The sequence below is a fragment of the Mesoplodon densirostris genome, chromosome 3 (genome assembly GCF_025265405.1).
Source record: "Mesoplodon densirostris isolate mMesDen1 chromosome 3, mMesDen1 primary haplotype, whole genome shotgun sequence".
NCBI lineage: Eukaryota > Metazoa > Chordata > Mammalia > Artiodactyla > Ziphiidae > Mesoplodon > Mesoplodon densirostris.
In genome coordinates this window covers 97125169-97147583 of record NC_082663.1, presented here as the reverse complement: position 1 = coordinate 97147583, position 22415 = coordinate 97125169, and the positions used below count along the sequence as shown (strand labels likewise).

Genomic DNA, 22415 nt, shown 5'->3' with positions numbered 1-22415 from the left:
TAGATCCAGAGCCCAGATCTGTTGCCGCTGATCTATTAGGACTACTAAACATGCTCAGTGCCCTGAAGTTTCTTCCATACCCTTGCCTTTACTGCAAACTTCTGCCAAATTCACCTTTTTTTATATTCTGTTAGCCTGGGTCCTCTAGAAAACAACCTGAGTTGCATGCTGGTGTTTCATTGGGGGCTGTAATTGTAGGGAAGTAGGAGTGAGGGCAAAGGGAAGGAAAGGAGGAAGGAAGGGAGGAGGAAAGCAAATAAAAGGTGGCATGTTATCCAAATTGTTACAGCTTCAAAACCCAGCTTATTTCTCACAGAGACTATTTCAAGTTGCTGTATCTTGCAACAGCAAAGAGATAGCAGTACGGGGGAAATTTTTGTCTGCAAACTCTTTCCAATCTGCTGTCTTTTTTTGGTCCAAATTTGTCCTATGGTTCACACCTCCCCTGAACTCCTGGGGTATGTCACCTGGCACCTCTAGGCAGCCACTGGAAAATCCGGAGCTTCCATGAGTCGGGTAGAGTAGGAACTGAGTCTGGAGCTGTAAAAAAAGAGCCCTCGGCTCAGTCCCTGCCAGCACCCACCTCAGATGTCTCCTCCCCAATCCCTGCCCCACCAAGGCTGGCAGCAAGTGACAGGAGATTTAAGACAATGGGAATAATTCAGCATTCCCAGGGGTCACTTTACTGGGAAAGTCAAGCAACGGGCTGAAGCCTGGGATGCAGTGGGGTGAGCATATCTGGGGAGGTACATAGCCTGAAGACAGTTTTTCTCCTCAAGTGGAATCTCAACACAAGAATTGCTTGGGCCCTGAATGCTTCAGCTCTTAATTGATGGAGCTTTTTCAATTCACGTGTGCCTAGTTGTTTTACCAAAGTCTATCAGAACACAGGTTGGAGTGAGTTTGGTGACCACCCTCCCCTCTGTCTTTAAAACTAGGTGTGAACTTTGTCCCATTTGGAGCACCTCCTTTTTGTGTTTTTTTTAAGTTTGTTGTTTTTTGTTTGTTGTTTTTTTGATATGGACCACTTTTAAAGTCTTTACTGAATTACTTACAATATTGTTTCTGTTTTATGTTTTGGTTTTGTGGCCGCGAGGTATGTGGGATCTTACCTCCCCAACCAGGGATCGAACCCGCACCCCCTGCATTGGAAGGCGAAGTCTTATCCACTGGACCACCAGGGAAGTCCCTGGAGCCCCTCCTTTTTGGTGGGTTCCTTCCCAAGGGCCCCATGGCAGTATCCAGCAATGTGGCCTCAGTCTGCACCCGCCTTCTCCCTACTAGGCATGATTTATATCTTTAACACTCAATGAAGTAGAGCCGAAGTCTGGGCCTATTTTTTCCAGAAGTCTCCTCCAACGCTTAAGAAAACCCTGGGTACATCAAGGAACCCAGCCCAAATCCATTCCAGCCACAAATGTAAATGATTATCTTTGGAGGAAAGGTAACACCTACTCAGCCATCAGAATGGTATCTGAGCCCCAGCAACCTAGTCCAGCTGAAATGACCTTTTAAGTAAGCTCTTGATACATACTGTCAAATTGGGGGGTGGGGGGGCCGGGTGTAAAGGATTTTATTACATACCCAGATTATTCTGGCAATGGGTTAGCTAAGTGTCAGGCCCAGGACCCTAACACTATGAAAGTCTGCAGTCCTACAACTCACCTTGAGTTTCTCAGGTGAGCTATCAAAGGTAGTTTAGAGTCACATCAGGGCAGAGGACTAGAACTGCCTGCCACTCATGGCCTATACCCAGATGACTGGAAAATACAAAAGTCACACTCAGCTGCTTTGTCACACTCACTTGCAGAAGCCATTGGCCCAGTTTTCCTCCTTCCCTCCACCTCCCCGTCTCCACACCAGCATCAGTCACACTTTCCAGCCCTGTTTTTAGCTCTGTTGTCAGCACTTACCTCATAAGTGTGAGTGAATCAGTTGGGGTGTAACTGAAGAACAGCCTTCTACGTGGTACACGTGTAATTGTTCCACATTTTCTCCCCAGATTCTCAGGGGAATGAAGTTTTAAAATCACATATTCTAATTTAAGAGTAGGTTATGTGAATGTTCCTGTTTAATGTGAGATACATTAGGAATCAAGAAAGCATAAACATAAAGTCTGCTCTGAGTATTTGCATACCAGGCTGTGATGTGGAAAGGAAGCAAGAAGCTTAGAAAACAAGAAAAGAAGGAATGGTATCAAGGGTGCAGACCACATTTGTCCATATAAACAGTATTTATGTTCACCCACCCTTAACTGAATGGAGGGTGGGGAAGGGAATGGGAGGGAAACTTTTATTAAAATGTAACAAAAATATACTTTGTGATATATGAGCAGATCTCTGTTCTAATCTATTCTCCAACTTAAAGTTGAAAACCATCTCCAGTTATCACCCTTGCATATTAATTTGTACCTAATTTTCTTCACTCAACCTCTCAGAGGCCCGTGCCATTAACAGGACTGATATTTACACATAGGATGTGTGAAACATTGAATGGTTTCTTCAGTAATTTTCACCGGTGAGCAGAGTTTGAAAAGAATTAAATGGTGCTTCCCTTATAGACATGTCCACAGAGGCACCATTGCAGATTCCCCTTTACCCAATGACTAGGAAAGGAAATAAAAACAGTAAACACCACAAATAGGCAACTGGAAAAAAAAAAAAACTACCTGTTGACAGCAAACAAAGGAAGAAGCATAGCTTAACAACACACTTGAAAAAGCATCTGCCAAGGAAAAAAAGAATGTCTGCTTTGGCTAAGCTGTATCTTAAAGGTGATCCCCGCACTGCTGAAACAGTACTAGGAAAAGAAGGCGTCCACAAAGCCAGGAGAATTCTCCTTCTACCCCGTACCTTAAAGAGGAGCAGAAGTTGCGGGGGGGTGTAAATAGTCAGCCCAAGGGGAGTCATGGGACATCCTTGGAGAATGTATGTCTGTGAAGCCAGGTGCAGGATGCCACGGAGGGTGGAGGAACCTCCAAGAGTCAATCTTTTGGTGCCCCTGGGGGAGGGGAAAAGTAGAACAAGGCGGAAAAAAGCAAAACTATATCTAATATCCCAAATAATGAATGCGGAGCTGGAAATCTGAAGAGAAAATAAGAAAAGCTATCCTGAGGGGAAAAGTCAGTGGAAAAGGTTACATCAGAGCTGCAGTGAAAATAGCCTTTCTTCCACCCCGACCTCCCCACCTCATTGTTAACACTGGGTGAAACCCACGGGCACCCCAATCCTTCCCCCATACTACATGGAAATGAAAGACTGAAATAGGGGTGTGAACAACCAGGGCTGACTCAGGGGGAATCAGAGGCTCTGTGGCACCACAGTTAGTGAAGGTTTGTCCCCCTTCAGGGACTGGGCATGTCCCTACCAAGTGGAGTGAATCCTGATACAGAACAGTTAAGTGAACCTCAGAGTGGAGACAGCGAAAATTAAATCCACCAACAAGTGCTCAGTCCCCGCTTCCCTCACTTAAGCTTTTGTAGGAAGAAGAAGGAGGAGGGGGAGGGGAAGAAGGAGAGCCCTCCTTAACCAACTTCCTGCATGCTAATTTCAGCTCAGATTCCACTTACTGGGGAACCCAAGTTGCAACAGGGATTCTTACTGGACAAACTGATCAAGATTACTACTCAGGGCTTCCCTGGTGGCGCAGTGGTTGAGAGTCCGCCTGCCGATGCAGCGGACGCGGGTTCGTGCCCCGGTCTGGGAGGATCCCACATGCCGCGGAGCGGCTGGGCGTGTGAGCCATGGCCGCTGAGCCTGCGCGTCCGGAGCCTGTGCGGTGGGAGGCCCGCGTACCGCAAAAAAAAAAAAAAGATTACTACTCAATGACTGCCTCAGGAACTTGAAGACAATTATGTTGGTGATGATGATGGTAGAGGTGGTCATGGTGATGGGAAGACGAAGGAAAGGAAAAGTTTTTGTCTGATAGACTCTTGAATTTTACTTGAACAAGGATTCAGGATATTTGTCAGGTGGGACTGAAAAAATAAAAATGATAGCCAAACATCTTAATGAAAAGAATTTATGTTACCATCTAGGAAACCCAGAGGACCTTTCATAACCACGCCCACTTTACTTTCACATTCCCCTCAACACGTGATCCATGATGTCACTCACCTTCAACCAATGTGCTTTTATCCAGCATCTTCTTTGTGCCAAGCTCTGTGCTAAGGATCTGGTGTCCAAAAAACACAGTCCTCCCCAAAAGGAAGTTACTAACTAATGTGAGGTCTGAAAAAGGACAATACAGAGCAAAAAAGTGCCATGATTGATGTGAGCACAAGGCAGGGTAGATGATCTGAATACACAACGATAGCCACCATTTATCAAGCTATGCTTACTGTGTGCCCGGCGTTGTTTTAAATGCTTTGCAAGCATTGTCTCATTAAATCCCACAACAATCCTGTCGGCAGGTCCACTCTCACAGATAAGAAAACTCACAACGAGAGTCTGAGTGGCTTTCCCACAGTGGCTCAACGAGTGGTGGGTAGAGCCATGATTTGGACCCCATGTGCTAACTCAAGACCTAGCACTCCTAACCACCGTCCTGCTGAGGGATGGAGAATGACTGAATCTAACAAGGAGTGTGTGATTGGGCTGAAAACAGAAACTCTGTAATGAAAGAATAGCAAAGAGACCACAAAAGAGACTGGGAAAAAACACTCAGAGAGGAAGGAGGGGAAAGAAACAAGGGTAGAGATGATTTCAAAAAGCAGAGCATGGTCAGCAGAGTCAAATACCAAGAGAAGGTCAACCAAAATAAAGAGGTAAAGGTCCTTGGGCTTTAACCACGGTGCGGTCCTTGGGGATCTTGGCAAGGGAAGTTTTGGTTGACTAGGGGGTAGGCGGAGCTGATCACAGTGAGTTGAGAAATAAGTAAATAAGTGACAGAAATGGACACAGTGAGTGTTGAATATTATTTCTAGAAGCTTGGCTGTTTGGAAAAGAGGAGGGGTCAATAGACACAGGTTTAAAGAGAGACCTTTCTACAATAGGTTTTGCTTTGGTTTTTCTAAGAAGGGAGCATGGGTAGTTCATGGCTGTTGAGTTGACTTGCCTCACTTCTCTTCCACCTTCTTTGTAACAGCCCCTGATTTTATTTGGGCTAATCCCCTTCTCCCACTCCATGCTCTCTTGGTGAGACTGCTAATCTGGGAGGGTTCTGACTTACTGGAGGACCGTTCAGCACTTTCCCAGGGACTGATTTTCACCAGGACAAAAAATGGTTAGAGTTGATTCACCCACACAGTGATGAAGAGTCCGGCTCCTGGTTAAAAAACCTACATGTGACTTTTCAGGCCTGACCATGGGCCATTACAAGAGGTCTCCCTGGACGCTTCATGGGAAGGCTGCCCTCCCCACACCGGTGCACAGCCAGGGCACTGTAATCTCTGAGGGGTGTTGCAGTCAAGGATTCGGGCCTCTCAGACCTGCATTTTGCACATTTGCATTAATCAATCCTTGGTGTCTTTATCTGAGGCCTTGGGCAGACCTTTGCTGAGCCCTCCTTATCAGGAAGAGGAGGGAATTCTGAAGACATCTTTCCCCACTCTGACTCAATACCCAGTACTCATCCATTCCTAGCCCTCACCCCTGGCCTCCCCATCCCAGGGTCCATAAAACTGCAGGAGCATTTTGTTCAGGGCTTGTCAACAGTAAGATGCCCGCCATGACTGCACTGATCTACCTGACCCTCCACCATGGGGAAAAAGGAACGGGGTTGGGGGTGGTGGTGCGTTTGGTTTTAGCCTCTTACTTATATGATCGCAGTTAAGTGATTAAAGACTTAACTCTTTCCTTTTTGGCTCTTTGCTTTAATCGGCTGCTGTGACACCTGACAACTCAGCTAAGCTCCCGACAACCGGTCCTGAGGACACGGTCCACCGTGCATTGCTCCCCGCTCCACAGAGCTGTCCTGGAACCTGCTTTTCCCGAGGTGAGCTCTTGTACATTTCCTTACATGGGGTGAGCCCTTTTTTGGCTTAAATTAGCCAGAACTGTTTGCAGTTGAAAAACCTTAGCTGACATAAGCATGTCTGTATGCTGATCATGAAAAGCCTACAACGACTAAGAGTGCAGAGATATAGAAAAGAAAGAGGAGAAATAACAACGATGAATAGAGTGAGGCTCCTGAAGAATCAGGGGAAAAGGGATCCAGAGGTCATTCCAACTGACTGGTCCTTGACAGGAGAGAAACTTGTTTCACTGAACCTAGAGACACGGAGGCAAGAAAAGGATAGAGATTTGTCTGAAGACTTGGGGCAGGGGAGGTAATCAGGATGTCAAAGTTATTTGTGTTGGGTAACCTCTATCATTTCTAAGAAAGAGGAAACATTGCTGAGAGGATGAAGAGGTGGTGAGTTTAAAAGGCTAAAGGTGGGGAAAGTGGGGGTGGGGTGGGATGATCTGGGAGACTGGGATTGACATATATACACTAATAGGTATAAAATAGATGACTAATAAGAACCTGCTGTATAAAAAATAAATAAAATTCAAAACTTCAAAATAAATAAAAGGCTAAAGGTTACAAGGTTGCCGTGGCGAACAGCTGAGGAGCTCATTTGACCAAAGGAGGCATTGCCATGGGAACAGGCAGCAGCATCAGTCTGCTTAACTAGTACCTTCATCACAGACAGCTTGAGAAAGAGACATAAAGGAATTACACATATTATCCGAAATATTTTCTAAACTTGATGTTTTTGCTAAAATGTAGCCTTTGCTTTCAGTTATAACTTTAAAGAAAAAAACACCGGAATAAAAACGTACTTATGAAACTTGAAAGATTGTCATAAATTTGGAAGCATTAAATTTGCAATAAACTTTGGGGGGAAAACCCAAATCTATTTCAAGAGTGGTGTCTTGGTTTTGTTCTCTAAAACTTAAAGTACATATGAATGGCCAGCTGAGGGAGCCAAAACCATGCATATAACTTTTCTACAAAGCTTTTAGGAAAGTGGATTATTAAAAACTGAAAATGCAAATGAACCTCATCTTCCAAGAATGTATGCAAAAATTACAGAAATCATATAATTTAATGCTACTCTGATGCCAAGTACATTAGAGAAAATTTCAAAGCTACAAGGGGATTCTGAATCTCAAGTAGTTCAAAAAAGAAGCGTTCCTCCCTCCCTCCCTCTCTCTGTTTCTCTCTGGGCCTGGTTTGTAGTGACTCCCCAAAGCTAGGTCATTTGTATTCTATTTCAGTGGAAACTTTCTGTGAGTTGTATCAACACTTGTTCAGCTCCTGCTACAGGGAGCATACTTGTTACAGGTGTGTTGACAAGAAACAGGACAAGAAGCTCTGGCTCAGACCTCTTAAGTCAGGCTTCAGGTATAACTTAGGAAAGAGAAGGGACGCATTTCTCGTGGAAGTCTGTTTAAAAACTTGCTGCCACTAAATAGAAGTGTCTTTCCATTTTCTGCATGATACCTGTGTTAGGGTATCTTCTTTATAAGCAAGAAAATCCAATTCTGACTAACTTAGTGGGGAAAGGAATTTATTGAAAGGATGCTGGTTTGGGCTATCCTTTGAATAGTTTATAACTAAAATTTGGGGAAATAGTTTATAATGAAAAATGATAATGAGTTTATTTTGAACAAACTTATGTTCACAAATTTGAAAATTTAGATTAAATGGATAATTCCTAGAAAAAATATAACTCTCCAAAATTGACATTAGGATAGAACAAAATAGAATATAACTGTTTTTACAAATGCGTGTATTATTAAACACTTGTATTATTAAACACTTTCTTATAAAAACCAACCAACCAACCAACCAACCAACCTCAGACCCAAATGGCTTCACTGGCAAGTTCCAGCAAATATTTAAGGAATATCTGGAAACCAAAGTCACCTGAAACAAAGCCTTCCAGAGAAGAAAAAAGAGATAGTAACCCACAACTCCTTTTGTGAGACGAGTAGTACCTTGATATCAAAGACCACAAGGGATCCCACTTCCGGAAAGATGGGGTAGACGTGATAGGGACAGAGTAAAGGGACAAATTAGGTAATTAAGTGGTTAATCCCCCTAGGGGATTGTAAGTAAAGAAACAAGTATGGGAAACCCCTGTAAGTTAATGATCACTCAAGAAAGCAGGTTTGCTTAACCACAAAACCAAGCAGGTCTGCTTAGCAACAAAACCATCCAACAGAAGCATCAGACATGCTCCCAAACAATAAAACAATGGTGGCATGAGAATCACATCCTGCCCAGTGAGCTCAGTAAGTTAATGACCCCTAGGACATGCTCTCTGCACACATAAAAAACAATAATTTATTGAAAGGTGATATTTCAAAGTGAAAGACTCTCATTGTACTGAAACCTAAAATAATTTTTCCACAGTGCCATGGCAGTCCTGGCTTGACGATGTAAGGAGAAGAAAACTCCCCTGCCCAACCTGGAGGAGGACTTGATGGTGGAAGCATGACATCTACTCAAGAATGAGGAAGATGGCCTTTTCCGTCTCCCTACTTTTCCTTTGATTATAAAGCTGTAGCCCACTAAGTTCTCGGGGTGCGGCACCCTCGCACCCGCCCACTTGTGAGCCTCACAAGTGTCCCTATTCTAATAAATCAGTTCTTATTGACCACTTTGCCTCTTGCTGAATTCTTTCTGCCCTGAGACTGGAGCTCCTTGGAGCGCCCCCACCGCAGAGCGCCACCTAGTGGTTTCAGACGTACTTTTTTCCATTTCTTTCGGTAAGTACAGGTTAAAAGGCTAGACGTGATAAATAAAACATACACAAGATGACTCTGAAAAATAGAGAGAGGAAGGCGGACAGGATAGGGACCTTGGATATGAGGAATGACACAGTTTAAGTAGCCTGGGTTTTCTTTCTACTTTATGTATCCTAGGTTAAAAAAATTTTTTTTTCTTACTCATTGTATCCTTGGCACCTAGTAAAGTAGCTGGCAGATAGGAGGTGCTTGATGAATGAATGAACGAATGAATGGTCACTAAGTAGTAGATCTATTAAGCATTCAGGGCCATTGAATTCACTTTCAAAGGAAAAACAAAGTCAGTCTCTGATCTCTTTGAATTTATTATATCTGACCTAAGCATCAGCCAATTTTAAAAGAACCATACAAAGTGAGGAGGGAAATTCTTCTGAAACTACAAACTATAAACACAAAATAAACTACTTGTTAGACATGAATAGTGATGATAAGAGAGTCATATCCCTTGCACAGAGTGAAAAAAAATTATTATGGAAAAAGCAGAATTTCAGGAAATCTGTGAATATGAAAAAGAATATTCCAAATCTAGGATTAAAATATAGATTATGAAAAAGAATCAAAGTATGAAAACTGCTTTGGCTAGATAATATATTTGGAGTACTGTTCGAACTAACCTGAACATTGTAGTCTGCGGTTATAGACACCACAGAGAATGAAGGAAAAAGAAACACTAGAAGGGGAAAAAGCAAGATGTAGGGATATTCTTTTAATCATTTTATACAAGATATAAGCTAGTGTAAAGCACTCAATGCCTAGCATATACTAAGTGTCCATAAATACTAGACAATCAAGAAATCCACACATCAAGCAAGAGAGAGGCATGAACATATATACACTACCAAACGTAAGGCAGATAGCTAGTGGGAAGCAGCAGCATAGCACAGGGAGATCAGCTCGGTTCTTTGTGACCACCTAGAGGGGTGGGATAGGGAGGGTGGGAGGGAGACGCAAGAGGGAAGGGATATGGGAACAGATGTATATGTATAACTGATTCACTTTGTTATAAAGCAGAAACTAACACACCATTGTGAGGCAATTATACTCCAATAAAGTTGTAAAAAAAGAAAGAAATCCACACATCAATGGCGCCTGCTAGCAGAGTCACTTTGCTGTGTTCCCGGGGGCACTGGTGGCATTGTAGCCCATGTGAAAGGCACCCCTGGACATGTGCAGCCAATAGCCTGCGTAGCCAAACACTGCAGTCCTGCTCACGTAAGTGTTTATGTTTCTGAGGCATTATAGAACTGCAATCCATGATAGCCACAAAATATCCAAGTTGGCAGTGTTCACTTTCCAGGAAAAGCAAATAAATATATAAAGGAGAGCGTAAATGATTTTTCTATGAGTTAGCATCCCAAGGTTCACACCTGTAATGGATCCAGGATACTGTATTGGGGGGTGGGCGGGAAGTGCCTAACGATCGTCTCAGACGCTGTATGGATTCTTTCTCTTACAAATTAGACTCAGAGAAAGTATTCTGCAAATTCAAAGAAGGCTGAGTGGAAGTTTCTATAAACCTCCTACAATGTATCAGAATTGAAAAAGACCACATCATGTATCTAGTCAGCTAGGTATCAATGCACTCAATTAGCCAATATGCAACAATGTGCTTTCATATAATAACTTAAGTTTCCTCCTTTTGAAAATATATTCTGAAATACTGATCCTGAAATAAAAAACAATGTAAACCACTGGGTTTTAGGATATTCAAGTCCTAATGTTTCCATTTCATAAATAAAATACAAGTTTTTAATAAAAATATTGCCAAGTATTACATTTTAATATTATTAAAATATCAACAATAAAAAAAGGAGACTGTGGGTATGCATGCCAAGTCATAAGGTTTTGTTTTTTTCAAGCCAAGTAACAATTCTGATTTAGAACTAGTGATGTGTAAGATTCTAAGGGTAACTAGCTATTATAAATGTATGATTCTATGTTCGAAGTCAAGCTGCCAGCTACAGAATTCTGAAGATCTTCAGACCCCATTTCCTAAGATACCAGCAAAGAGGAAAGGGACTTTTAATCTGAGAGCCAAGTAGTGATGGAGGTGTCGGTGCTGATATCCACCTATGGGCACTCTCTCTTGGGTTACAAGGAGAGGAATTTGAGAGGTCACAGCAGGAAGGTGAGAGAAGGATGGCCCATTCCATACTGTTCTATGGCTTCGCAGAACATGAGTCTTAAGTACACTTTTTTAAACATTTTCCCCCAGCCCTAAAATTCACCCAAGAGAAAGAGGTTGCCTTAAATGTAAAGAAGAAACCGATCAGACCACAAGGGCAGCTCCTAGTCGGGAACGTGGAAGGGCAGTGCGCTGATGACCTCCCCCGACTCAGTGAGGAGGGCGTCGTAGACCCAGCGGCGGTTGCAGCGGCATTCAGGGCCACACTTGTTGGAGTTACACTTGGGGCAGGGATAGAAGCAGCCCAGGCAGTTCTTCTCCAGGCAATCGCACAGGTCAGCGTCGTTGCAGATGAGCCTGCCGCTTTTGTCATACTTCTTCATAACTCTGCAAAGGAAAAGAATGACACTGACAGGACAGTGCAGTTTTCCTTAACATGGAGAATAGATTCTTGTGTAGCAATCTTCCCAAGTAGGCTCCCTTTACTCTGAGGAAGCAGCACCCTAAAGATGACCCAGCAACACTTCAGAACGCTATGAGGCAACATGTCCTGGGAAATTCAGTCAATAGACACCAATTACCAAGGCAGTCAGGGTTGTCACCTAGAGTAAGGCTTCATTTTTGCCAGCATGCTGGGGAATGTAATATCCCACCTAAGCAAAGTTTGAGGAATAGCTGATTAAAGGCTATTAAAATTTCCTTCTACAAGTTTTTACTTAAAAATATAACCATCCTTGATGGAATTTCCCCTGATAAATTACATCCATTTTTCCTTTCTTAAGAAAAAGCACTATATACAGCTGAAACTAACACAACATTGTAAATCAACTATACTTCAATTTTTTAAAAAAAAGAGAGAAAAGAAGAAGCACTACAGTGAATACAGTCACATTTTGAATGACTCAAGAGAAGCATTGGAACTGTCCGTTACTATACCAACATCATTAAAAACAAAAACAAGCAAACTGAAAATTCCTCTGCTGACAGTCTCCTCAGACCACTGCTTCTGTCCCTTTCTGATTCTGTTTTTTTTTACCCAGTGTCGGGGGCAGAAGGTGTCATAAACGCTGACTGGCGGCAGGAAGTTCTGTACCAGTGAGTACACCGTGCTTTGTGCCCCGACACTGCCCGTCGGCCTCTACAAGTCCAGAAAGCGAAAGGCTTTCACCAGGATTCTGCCACCTTCTCAAAACCAAACCATCTTGAAATAAATCCTTCAGTACTGAGCTGCTTGAAACCCTGAGAATGACAAAAGTACCTGCGTAGAGCCTGTATCCATTAGGACCAGTTGAAGTCAGAAAAGGCTGTGAAGTTATGACCTTCTGCACCCTTGGCCCCCAAGCAGGCATAGCACCTCCTTCCCTTCCTGTTAGGTAATGCTATTCCATCCTCTTCCCTCTCCCAATAAAGCGGGGAAGGTTAAGGATCATTATGCAGACTTGCCTGATTATCTCACTGTAGCAGGACAGCCTTTCCCATGAGGATTTACATTTGAAGCACTTCATCTGAAGCATGAGAGCTCCTACACCCACTAGGAAATGCAGGTGTCAACAGACAAGGAGATGTGAAATCTATTATGGGAATGATGGGAATGGGGAGTCATGCAGCCAACAGAGAGCCTAGGTCAGACTCGGTCCTTCTCCCTGTGCCTTCGCCCAAATACTCCCTGTCTTTACTCAGACATCAAGACACAAATCTTACAGTTTCCTGCCCATCTGATGCTATACGCTATATAGTTCTGAGCTATCATAGGTACATAAAGTGTACAAAACATACATGCAGAGATAAAGAATAAAACACACTTCCACGTATCCCAGATTAATAAAGGGGTGTCGTGCCTTTGACAGCCTCTTCACGCTCCATCCACTGTATCCCTCCACTCGGCCAAAAGGAAACACACCTTGATATCATAAAAATCATCTCCTTGTTTTACTTTTCATTATGCCATATGTGTATGTATCCCCAAGCGTACCACATTTTCCCTTCTGTAATTTGCTTTTTTAATTCTACATCATGATTTGAGATTCATCCATGGTGGCACATGTAGATGTATTCAGATATTTTCTTATCTATATGTATTCCACTGTACAAATATACCAGCTACTTAACTTAACTTAACTTTTCCATTATGGGTGGGTGTTTGGGTTATTACTACTTTATTTTCTTTGCTATTGCAGGGATGCTATGAATTTCTTGAACATGTCTCCTATTGTACATGTATGAGTTTTTCCAGGATATACACCCAGAAGTGAATATGTTAGGTCATAAGGTACATAGGTTGCCAAGTTGTTTTAAAACAGGGCTTCCCTGGTGGTGCAGTGGTTGAGGGTCCGCCTGCCGATGCAGGGGACACGGGTTCGTGCCCTGGTCCGGGAAGATCCCACATGCCGTGGAGCGGCTGGGCCCGTGAGCCATGGCCTCTGAGTCTGCGCGTCCGGAGCCTGTGCTCCACAACGGGAGGGGCCACAACAGTGAGAGGCCCACGTACAGCAAAAAAAAAAAAAAAAAAAAAAAAAAAAGAAAAACCTGATGTCTATTTGGAGATTATAGTCTATTTCTTGAAATTGCTAACTTCCAGACATAAGGGGTGATACTGTACTTTAGAAAATACATTTTTAAATAATAAAAATGTGGCAACATTTAATTGCTTTGTCAAGGAGAACTCATGCATTTTGTAATCCCACAGATTAAATATAATAAATCATGATCTTACTTGTAGTTTACAGAAAAATACTCATTCATCTCTGACATTCGTGCTTTCTTTTTCTGCTGCCTTGTTTCAGGATTAAAGTCTGCTACCTGTGGTCCGGGATTTTGAAATGCCAAGAATTTTAACTGTCGCTCTATCTGTTGCTATGAAACAAATAAACAAATAAAATGTATTAGTAGTAAGAACCAGATAATTTTATCTGCTTTACACAGCATCAAAATGAAGTTTCTGTAACTTTTACCAAAATGGCATGAAAGCTTAGTTGTTTTAGCTAGAGTAATAAACAATTTAATCAGATTAAGTTTCAAAAGATGATGTAAAACTTTTCAAATTAGGTCATTCTTTCTGAATAAACAAATACATAGTATAAAACTATGTATAATAAAAAAATAAAAACAATCAAGGGGGAACAGAAGAATTCCCTTTATACCTGCAAACCGCCCCCTGGCTTCTCAAATCTGCTGGGGATGAAAGTCAGAATTACCATTTTATGGTGGATAATGACAAGGGAGTAAAAGCCCTTCTGCCCAGGTAAAGTATCTCAAAACACAGTGAGAACACACAATACACACAACCCTCCCCTTCCGTGCTCTAGGGCATCTCAGCACTCACTGCCCTGGGAGTGTGGACCCCATCAGGGCTCTGATGCAGAATGCAGTCACCTGAAGGATCCCCTCTCAGTCAAAGTCAGATTGCAAGAAGAAAATCTGGCTTGAATGACAAAATAGCGTGTTAGTGGAAATTTTCACAAGTCTCTGTTTTGGGATATTTATAATTTGAAATTAAATGGGGCCTAATTGGAAAGACAAGCAATAAAGATACTTCAATCAGTCCTGATAATTAATTTTGAACATGCAGCACATGTCAGGAGTGAAGGGAATGCTCCTCTGAAGGATTTTAGAAGAAAATAATCTGAGTGGCCCCAAAACACTTAGGCTAACACATATATGAAATACTACATTTCGAAACCAAAGGGAAACTTTCAATGTATGAATTTCAAGGTAACAAATTAGTAACAGAATCTCAGGCTTTTCTGCAGTTTCTTTAGCTTAATAATAGTCTAGTCAGTCTAAAATAATATAGGTATGTTTCTTTAAAATTTCATTTTGGTTTGTGTGTATGAGTTTGTTTTACAAACAACCTTATGAAACGATTCTGTATTTAGGTATAGCTGTGCAATAAACACAACTTAGCACGATCTACTATTATTCTCAGTAGCAAAGCAAGAGTTTAGATGCCTCTGTTCAGATCTTGGCTCTGCCACTTGTTACTGGAGTGCTTTGAGCAAGTTCCTACTTCTTCTAAGCAGTTTCTTCTTTTGCAAAATGGGTTAACAACAGTATCTTGTGATAAGGGTTAGGTGAATTAACATATACCAAGCTTTAGAACAGGTACTAGCATATCATGGGGAAAAAAACCCCAAGGATTTGTTAAATAAAAATATTTGACCAGGCTTCCCTGGTGGCACAGTGGTTGAGAGTCCGCCTGCCGATGCAGGGGACACGGGTTCGTGCCCCGGTCCGGGAAGATCCCACATGCTACGGAGTGGCTGTGCCCGTGAGCCATGACCGCTGAGCCTGCACGTCCAGAGCCTGTGCTCCGCAACGGGAGAGGCCACAACAGTGAGAGGCCCGTGTACCGCAAAAAAAAAAAAAAAAATTTGACCATATTCTCTACAAATTTTCTACTCCAAGGGTAGGATTTTATTGCACAGGATGCTGGGGACTGAGAGGTACAAGAAGCTAGGTAAGATGAGACCAGCTTCATGAAAGCGGGGTGAAGACGAGGAGAAGCCCCATTAGCACTAAGGGGCAGAGATCCTTCCTGTGGATTCCTGATGGGGCCTACCTTCCCACCCAAATCTGGGGCATCTCAGAGATCCCCAAGTTGCAAACTCCCCAAATACCATGGAATCATAGTATCCACGAGCCATACCAGTTGCTTCCGTCCGATTTGACAGTTTTTCTCAGGAGAACTTTGACCTGCATGTCTCTCTTGCGTGGAATTGTTTTTTTCTGATTGTTCACTCATTTCTGATGACTAAAAAAAGGAACTGGAAAAAAGTAAAACACATTAATATCACATATCCCAAGTAACCTAATCCTGTGACTTTCCTGCTCTCTCCCTACATCTTACTTTCTTTGAAAACCAGACTTACTAGAAAAGCCATTTGCTCCCCTGGCTTCATTTTTTTTTACCACTCACTCTTAAATCCTGCATCTGACTCCCCCAGAACACTTTACTGATGCTCTTCTCAGCCTGGTGTTCCATGAGCAAATCAACTTCCATGAGCAAATCAACTGTACCTTTTACAGTTCTTAGCATCAGAGACCTCACTGGAGCACACAACCCTGGGACCAGCCACTCCTGCCCAAGAGGACTAGGAATTCTTAGACCGCCGTTCTTCCTCCTTTACACTTAGTCCCTTGAAAGAGAATAAGACACGTTAATGTTGTAGTACATCCCCAGTAACTTTGTGAAAATCTTCTCCGCTCCCATGGTTTCATTATAACCTTTTCAGAAATCATTGCCCAGGATGCCTCTAAAAGCTCCAACCTCCTCAAACAAGTTTTCTGACAGATTTCTAACACAACTTGTGCTAAATGGAAGTCATCAGTTTCCCATAAAACTCAGCTGCTTAAATGCCTGTAATTTACTTTTAAATACTCCTATATATGTATACATACACACACACACATACAAGATGCGTACATGTCAGGTGAAGTTAACACAGGTTGACAATCACAAATGCACAGTCCAGGCTTCTCTGCCACTGCAGAAAGGACCACGATCCAGAGGAGGCTTCCGCAGCCCTGCCGCCTCTCCCGTCTCTTGTCAACTACGTGTGCTGAGTGCAGGGCACTGTTTCTACCAAAGGACCAGGGCGTTAGGCTTGACCAGTTCATCTGGCACCGCCACTCTGCCTGCCAACTGGTAATTCCAATTCCACCAATGCCTCTCCATTCTCCCTATGTCTAGGGCCGCTAGACATGGATTGTTCACTCTTCTGTATCTTCCGCTCCAGTTCCCAACATTAGGTTAGGAAGACGTGTTGGTTTGTCTTTCCTAACATTCCTAGCATTGATTCTTCCTTTCCATTCTGTATCAGGGAGAAGCCACCCTAAAGATAGCAGGAGTCATAGTAGTAGTAGTAGTACCTTACCCTTGACCAAGATGGGCTTATCACTCCCCTCAGTTTGACTAAACTTCAGCCTTCTCCTGACTCTTTGCCTTGACCTCCCTTTTCTTAGATCCCTTACTTCAGAAAACATGTCATCGGTAAATTCTTTCTCTGCTCCATTGAGATGTAAATCTTCTCCCAGCCTCAGCCAGTTTTATAACCCCAGAAGGTCTTTCTCAAGGGCTAGGAGCCATCCCTTTGAAATGTAATCAGCCAGAAAGACTGAGCTCCTATTTGCCAGTCTCTGTGGGAAGGTAGAAGCCTAACTTGCTAATTGGTGGATTGGTGAGTGCCAATTAGCAAACACAGGTGACCTAATCACAGAGAAAAACATTCGCAAGCTTGGGGAATTACTCCATGTGCCCCACACATCCCAGGGATCAATCTCTCCCCTAAAGTCCTCTAGTATTTTATTCCCACCTTCTATTTCAGTGGAGTTGAGCTCAGACTGAGTTCTGGCTTTCCTTCCCTATGATAGCCTTGAATAAAATCTACTTTGCCTGTTTCACTTGATCTGGTGCAGTTTTTGCGTGGACACTGTCACATGCAATTTCACATCTCATCAGCCAAACATTCCCAGGGAGCATTTTCCAAGTTGTCTGGAGATAAAATCACATGGAGCTATTTTAAAAATGATAAATTCCCTGTCAAATGCCAGCCCTAGTGGGGTTATCATTTGCAGAGGAAAATCGTGGTGATCTGTAAAATTAATAAGTTCTCCAGGTGAATGCTATCCTTAGGCAATTATGGGAGATATTAGGATAGGTATAATTTTCTTCATCCAGTTTTGCCATCTGATCCTAAAACTATTGCCCATAATTTCTTCCTACCCCAAATTTATCCAAAACATTGTGGTCATGTTGATATTCCTAAACCAGAAATGTCTTTATCTTATTCCTATGAAAGGACTTCCGTCACTCCCCTCTCTCAATAACATCCCACATCCCTGGTGTATCAGTGAAGGTCCATCAAAACCGACTCCAGCAACGTGTCTAGGCTCACCTCCCTGCATTCCTTACCTTGGGCCAAAACTACTGACCTCCCCACTCCTGTTACCATCCCTCCCATCTCTTACCTAACTCATTCCTTCCCCTTTGAACTCTGGTTTATCTCTCTGCTCCAAGAAGCCTCCCCATCACTCTGATCCTTGAAGATTCCTTTCTCTCTTGGGCTCTGTTTGAAGCTTCCTCAAGAAAATTGCCCCCAGCGGGGCCCTAAACCTTCTAGCTTCTTCATGTAACAAATTTTCTTCCACATGGGAATAGATATGACTTTATGATCATCTTTGCAAGCAAGAAAATCTTCTCAAAGAGCATCCATTTAACTGCATTAGGAGAAATGAATATTTTATGCAAATCCTCCACCCAAGATGCCTTTGGTTAAGTCCTTCATGAAATGTACGTCTCCAAATATAGATTTGGGGGAAAACTTACTCGTATTTATTCATATTCTGAATAAAACAAATGGAAATTATAATAGAATTTCACCAGGGCCTGAAGTTGTAATTGGATTTTATTAGGAACCCAAAATATCTGTCCCAGGAAAAGTAATAAAATGGTTCAGAACTCCCTTTTTTCCCTGCTTGGCATTTCCCAGGCAGGGGTTCTTAACCAGAGAAGGAATAGCAGGGGGCCCTTGAACTCGGATGAATAAAGAACACATATTTATTTTCACTAAGCTCTAACTGAAATTCTGGCATTGCCTTTTATTATAAGGCAACCAACAAACCACAATAGTCTGAGTAGCACTTTTGACCGATTTTTTTTTTTTTTGCGATACGCAGGCCTCTCAGCGTTGTGGCCTCTCCCGTTGCGGAGCACAGGCTCCGGACACGCAGGCTCAGCGGCCATGGCTCACGGGCCCACCCGCTCCGTGGCACGTGGGATCTTCCTGGACTGGGGCACGAACCCGTGTCCCTTGCATCGGCAGGTGGACTCTCAACCACTGCGCCACCAGGGAAGCCTGTTTTTAATATTTTGGTAAGTGTATTTCAATATAACTGGTTTCCTTTGTAACCTTACAGATTTTATTTTATATGATTAAAGCCATCATTCTGAAAAAAAAAATTATCCTGAGACATGGTCCATAGATATAACAGCTGACCAAAGGAGTCCATGACACACAAGAATAAGATTAAGAACCCTTGCCAAGAGGCAGGGAGAACCCACTGCTGCTACCTCATGGATCATGGTGATGAGAAACAACAGCTCCTGGCTGTAGAGGATGCTCATTTTCAAGGATAGGGCTGGAAGCAATATGGTATATTCTGGGGAATTGCATTTAATGAAACACAAAGTGTATGACATCGAATTAACCAGCTCTCTGTTTTGTCCTAACACATGTCAGATTGCCTGTAAAAATCCACAATATAGTCTAGCCCAAAGAGAAGCGGCTCCCCCAAGTGGCAGACATAACACACACTCCAAGAGCAGCCATCCTTAAAGTATGGCCCAAGGATGGGGCAACAGTTTAGCACCAGGCTTGGGCCAGAATGGAGGTCAGCCACTTCACTGGGTACATTGGATAGTTTAGCTGATGTTTTTCTCCAGAGCAAGACTATCTATCTGGAGGAGGCAGTTCACTGATTTCCGTTCTGGCCCAACCTTGATTCACCATGAACAGGAACTTTGAGTAGCACTGGAGTACATTTCGGCTGTGACACTCATCTTCCTTCTGTGGTTAGTTCAACTTTCACGTGCAAGTTCCTACCTCTATTAGAAATTTAGCTCTGGAAGCAGTCTTATACCTTTCTTTATCTCCCCCTAGAACTACTACTTTGTTAGTACTCAATTCATATCTCATAAATATTATGCTAATAATGCTAACTAGGCACCTACTATGTGCCAAGTACTTTGTTAACCATTCTACATATATTATTTCATTTAATTCCACTGCAACACTCTGAACTAGGTACTGTTATTTCTATTGAATATTTTACAGATGAGAAAACTGAGGCCCAGAAAGATCATTTAGGCCACAGGGGTTTAAAATCCAGACTTGTCTGACCTCCCAAACTAAGCTGTTTTGGGGATGTTACACTGCTTCAAGACTGATTTTAATGATGACCACCATCTCTACATAGGCTATTGCTAAGTGACGGGATATAATCAACCCGAGCCACACAGAGCTTGTTCAAAATGAAGCCTGGACTAGGAACAGGGGAAGATGCATTTAGATGATCATCTCAAGTTTGCCTCGTCCAGTTCCTCTGTCATAGCACACACCTCCAAAGTGCGCTGGGAAAAAGGTTCCCAGCTCAGACACATGAGCCACATCTGACCTCAGGATTGGATTTGGAAGTCAGCTGGAAAGAAGAAAGTCACACATAGACAAAGTCACCCTTGAAAATGCCTTCGGAAAATGCTGCCTGGGAAAGGCCCTATACAGTCAGGCCTTTCTCCAGTTTCTCAGGTTAGGAATCGGATGAAGTAGTTGACTTACTTACACACATAGAGGAGCCAGCGTGGTTGAATTATGTTTACCTTTAAACCCCAGATCTATACACCCTGGCAAGTTCCATGCTCTATGAGGCCTCAGGAACTAGGTCACCGTAGAAACAGCACTGGGCCCAGAACCCCACCTTCCTGCTCATTCTGAGGCACAGGTCATCCAGGGAAATGCAGTAAAAATGACTCACACTGTAAGCACTTACCCTTATCTTCAGGATGCCTCCAGCACCGTAAGGTTGAATTTATGTAAGCTGATGGTATCTTGCACAAGGTGGAGTGTTTTTTCTACTTTTATCCCTAAGGACACTAGCAAACTATCAAAACAGGAAAAGCGTTCAGTTTAAACTCTTGCTCAAAAGTTGGTCTCCACTTTTACTCAGTAGCAGATAAAGGGGTTTATTCAGAGACACTACCTGTCAGACACCCCTCAGAAAATATTTAGAAGTAAAACACACACGCATATTTTCGTTCAAAGCCCTTGCAGTAGAGAGTCAAGCTATTTCAATCTCATTCTGTCTCTAGCCTCAGTTCCCATCCTTGGTAAAAATGACAGATCACTGAGATAATTGGCAGGTGAGCAAAATCCCACCAGGGACATATTTAGAAGAGAAACAACTGCTGTGCTGGTGATCAATTAAATCATTCCCTTGCGGCTCCCTCCCAGATGATTCAACTGTTTTCAAAGCCACAAAACTCCGTAACCTCCAACAAAATCTCCACTGCCATTTGTCTGTGAGAATTAAAAGTAATTTTGATCCAAGCCTTTGAGAGTGTTTTTAGATAAACAATGTTAATGCTTTAGAAACAACTTTATTTGCAGTGTGTAAAGATTCCTAGGAATACTTTTATTGCTGGATTTGCCAAAACACACACACACACACACCCTTCTGTGGCTCAATGTAAAATAATGTGAAAACACTATCATAGATTTAAAATAATTTGAAATGCACTCAGCAGAGAATCTGATAAGCTATGCAACCATATCATTGCTTTTTTTTTTGTGCTAACGCCAGGAAGGCTACAGTCTGGGATCGCTCTGAAACCAAAGCCCCCGCAGGGCTCTTCTGGGTCAGTTACAGATCAGCATCCCCGAGGGCCTCTCCACTCACACCTCACTTATAATCTGGATCTCTTGAGTTATACATTTAAATTCTTCCTTGCAGCTTTAAGGATTATGAAAAACAGAAACCTGTCTGCTTACTCTGCCCCATCGATGGAAAGCAGAGAAGGAAGAAAATTCTTTTATGAGACAGCGGCCTGGGCCATTTCAGCCTTATGCTGATAAATATACATTCAGCATTGTCCTGATAAATATACTTCAGAACCACTCATCCCATATTTCAAGTGTGGAGGTCCTTTTTTCTAGATCCCTAACGTCTTCTTATGCTCAGTTCTTAGTTTTCAGTTTCATGCCTGCAACAAAAAGAACCTCAACTTTCTTCTGCTCTTAACTACAACACATTAATATGGCAATATCATTCAGAGTCAGCATTCCGTGACCTGCTTTTGCCTCTTCTCTCTCTACCAGCCTCAGAGGAAATCAAGTTTAAGTGCATCCTTTGAAAAGGAGCGTCTTTCCAATGATGATTTTCACAGTTTTGTTAGTGCCTACTTCTTAATGAGACTTGCCTTGCCAAGCTGAAGTGGTGGGCTGTAAAGAGAAAGTACACATACCTTTAAGTCGGTTGACAAAGAAGGGAAGAATACTGGACAAAAAGAGAAACTGTAGTGCCTTGTTTCCTTTGTTTTGCTGAGAAACCATAGAACCCTCCGGAGGAGAAGTCAGAAGGCCCCTAAGGTGCTCCTTAACTCTTGTAATAGTGGCTGAGAGGAGGAGAGGTGGAAAAACGGAGGGGGTAGGAGGTGGGTGTAATTGTTAACTCTCTCTTCCACCATGAGTCTATCTAAAATCATATGAAATCAGGGAATGATCATTCGTCTGCTCATCCATCTTTCATCTGCAATAAGCAATGAATCTAGAGTTTACGATTTGACTGTACTGCTCGGTGTCATATCTCGACTTCAGATATTCAACTAATGTTAACAGCCAATTGCTGCCTGGCTATTTTTATACTTCAGTGTAAATAGCCCAGTATATAGACACACACACTCACACACACATTATAGATACATATATGTAGTATTCTTGCAAAGAACAAGGAAAGGAAACAAAATCGTCAGTTACAAGAGCTTCCAACCCATCAGGCAATGA

The 22415-nt window shown here is 42.6% G+C and overlaps 1 protein-coding gene across 1 annotated transcript in view; it reads right to left on the bottom strand.

Annotated features, from left to right (window-relative positions):
- Nucleotides 1-10639: 10639 nt before the first annotated feature.
- The window catches only part of ARL14EPL (ADP ribosylation factor like GTPase 14 effector protein like), a 34061-nt gene continuing 22285 nt past the window's right edge, over nucleotides 10640-22415 (bottom strand). Inside the window, exons 2-5 of the mRNA XM_060091860.1 lie at nucleotides 15880-15998; nucleotides 15509-15626; nucleotides 13577-13716; nucleotides 10640-11250 (exon numbers count right to left, since the gene is read on the bottom strand). Coding sequence (XP_059947843.1) covers nucleotides 11028-11250; nucleotides 13577-13716; nucleotides 15509-15604 — 459 coding nt within the window. The 5' untranslated portion in view covers nucleotides 15605-15626; nucleotides 15880-15998 and the 3' untranslated portion in view covers nucleotides 10640-11027. The remainder of the gene's footprint in view (nucleotides 11251-13576; nucleotides 13717-15508; nucleotides 15627-15879; nucleotides 15999-22415) is intronic.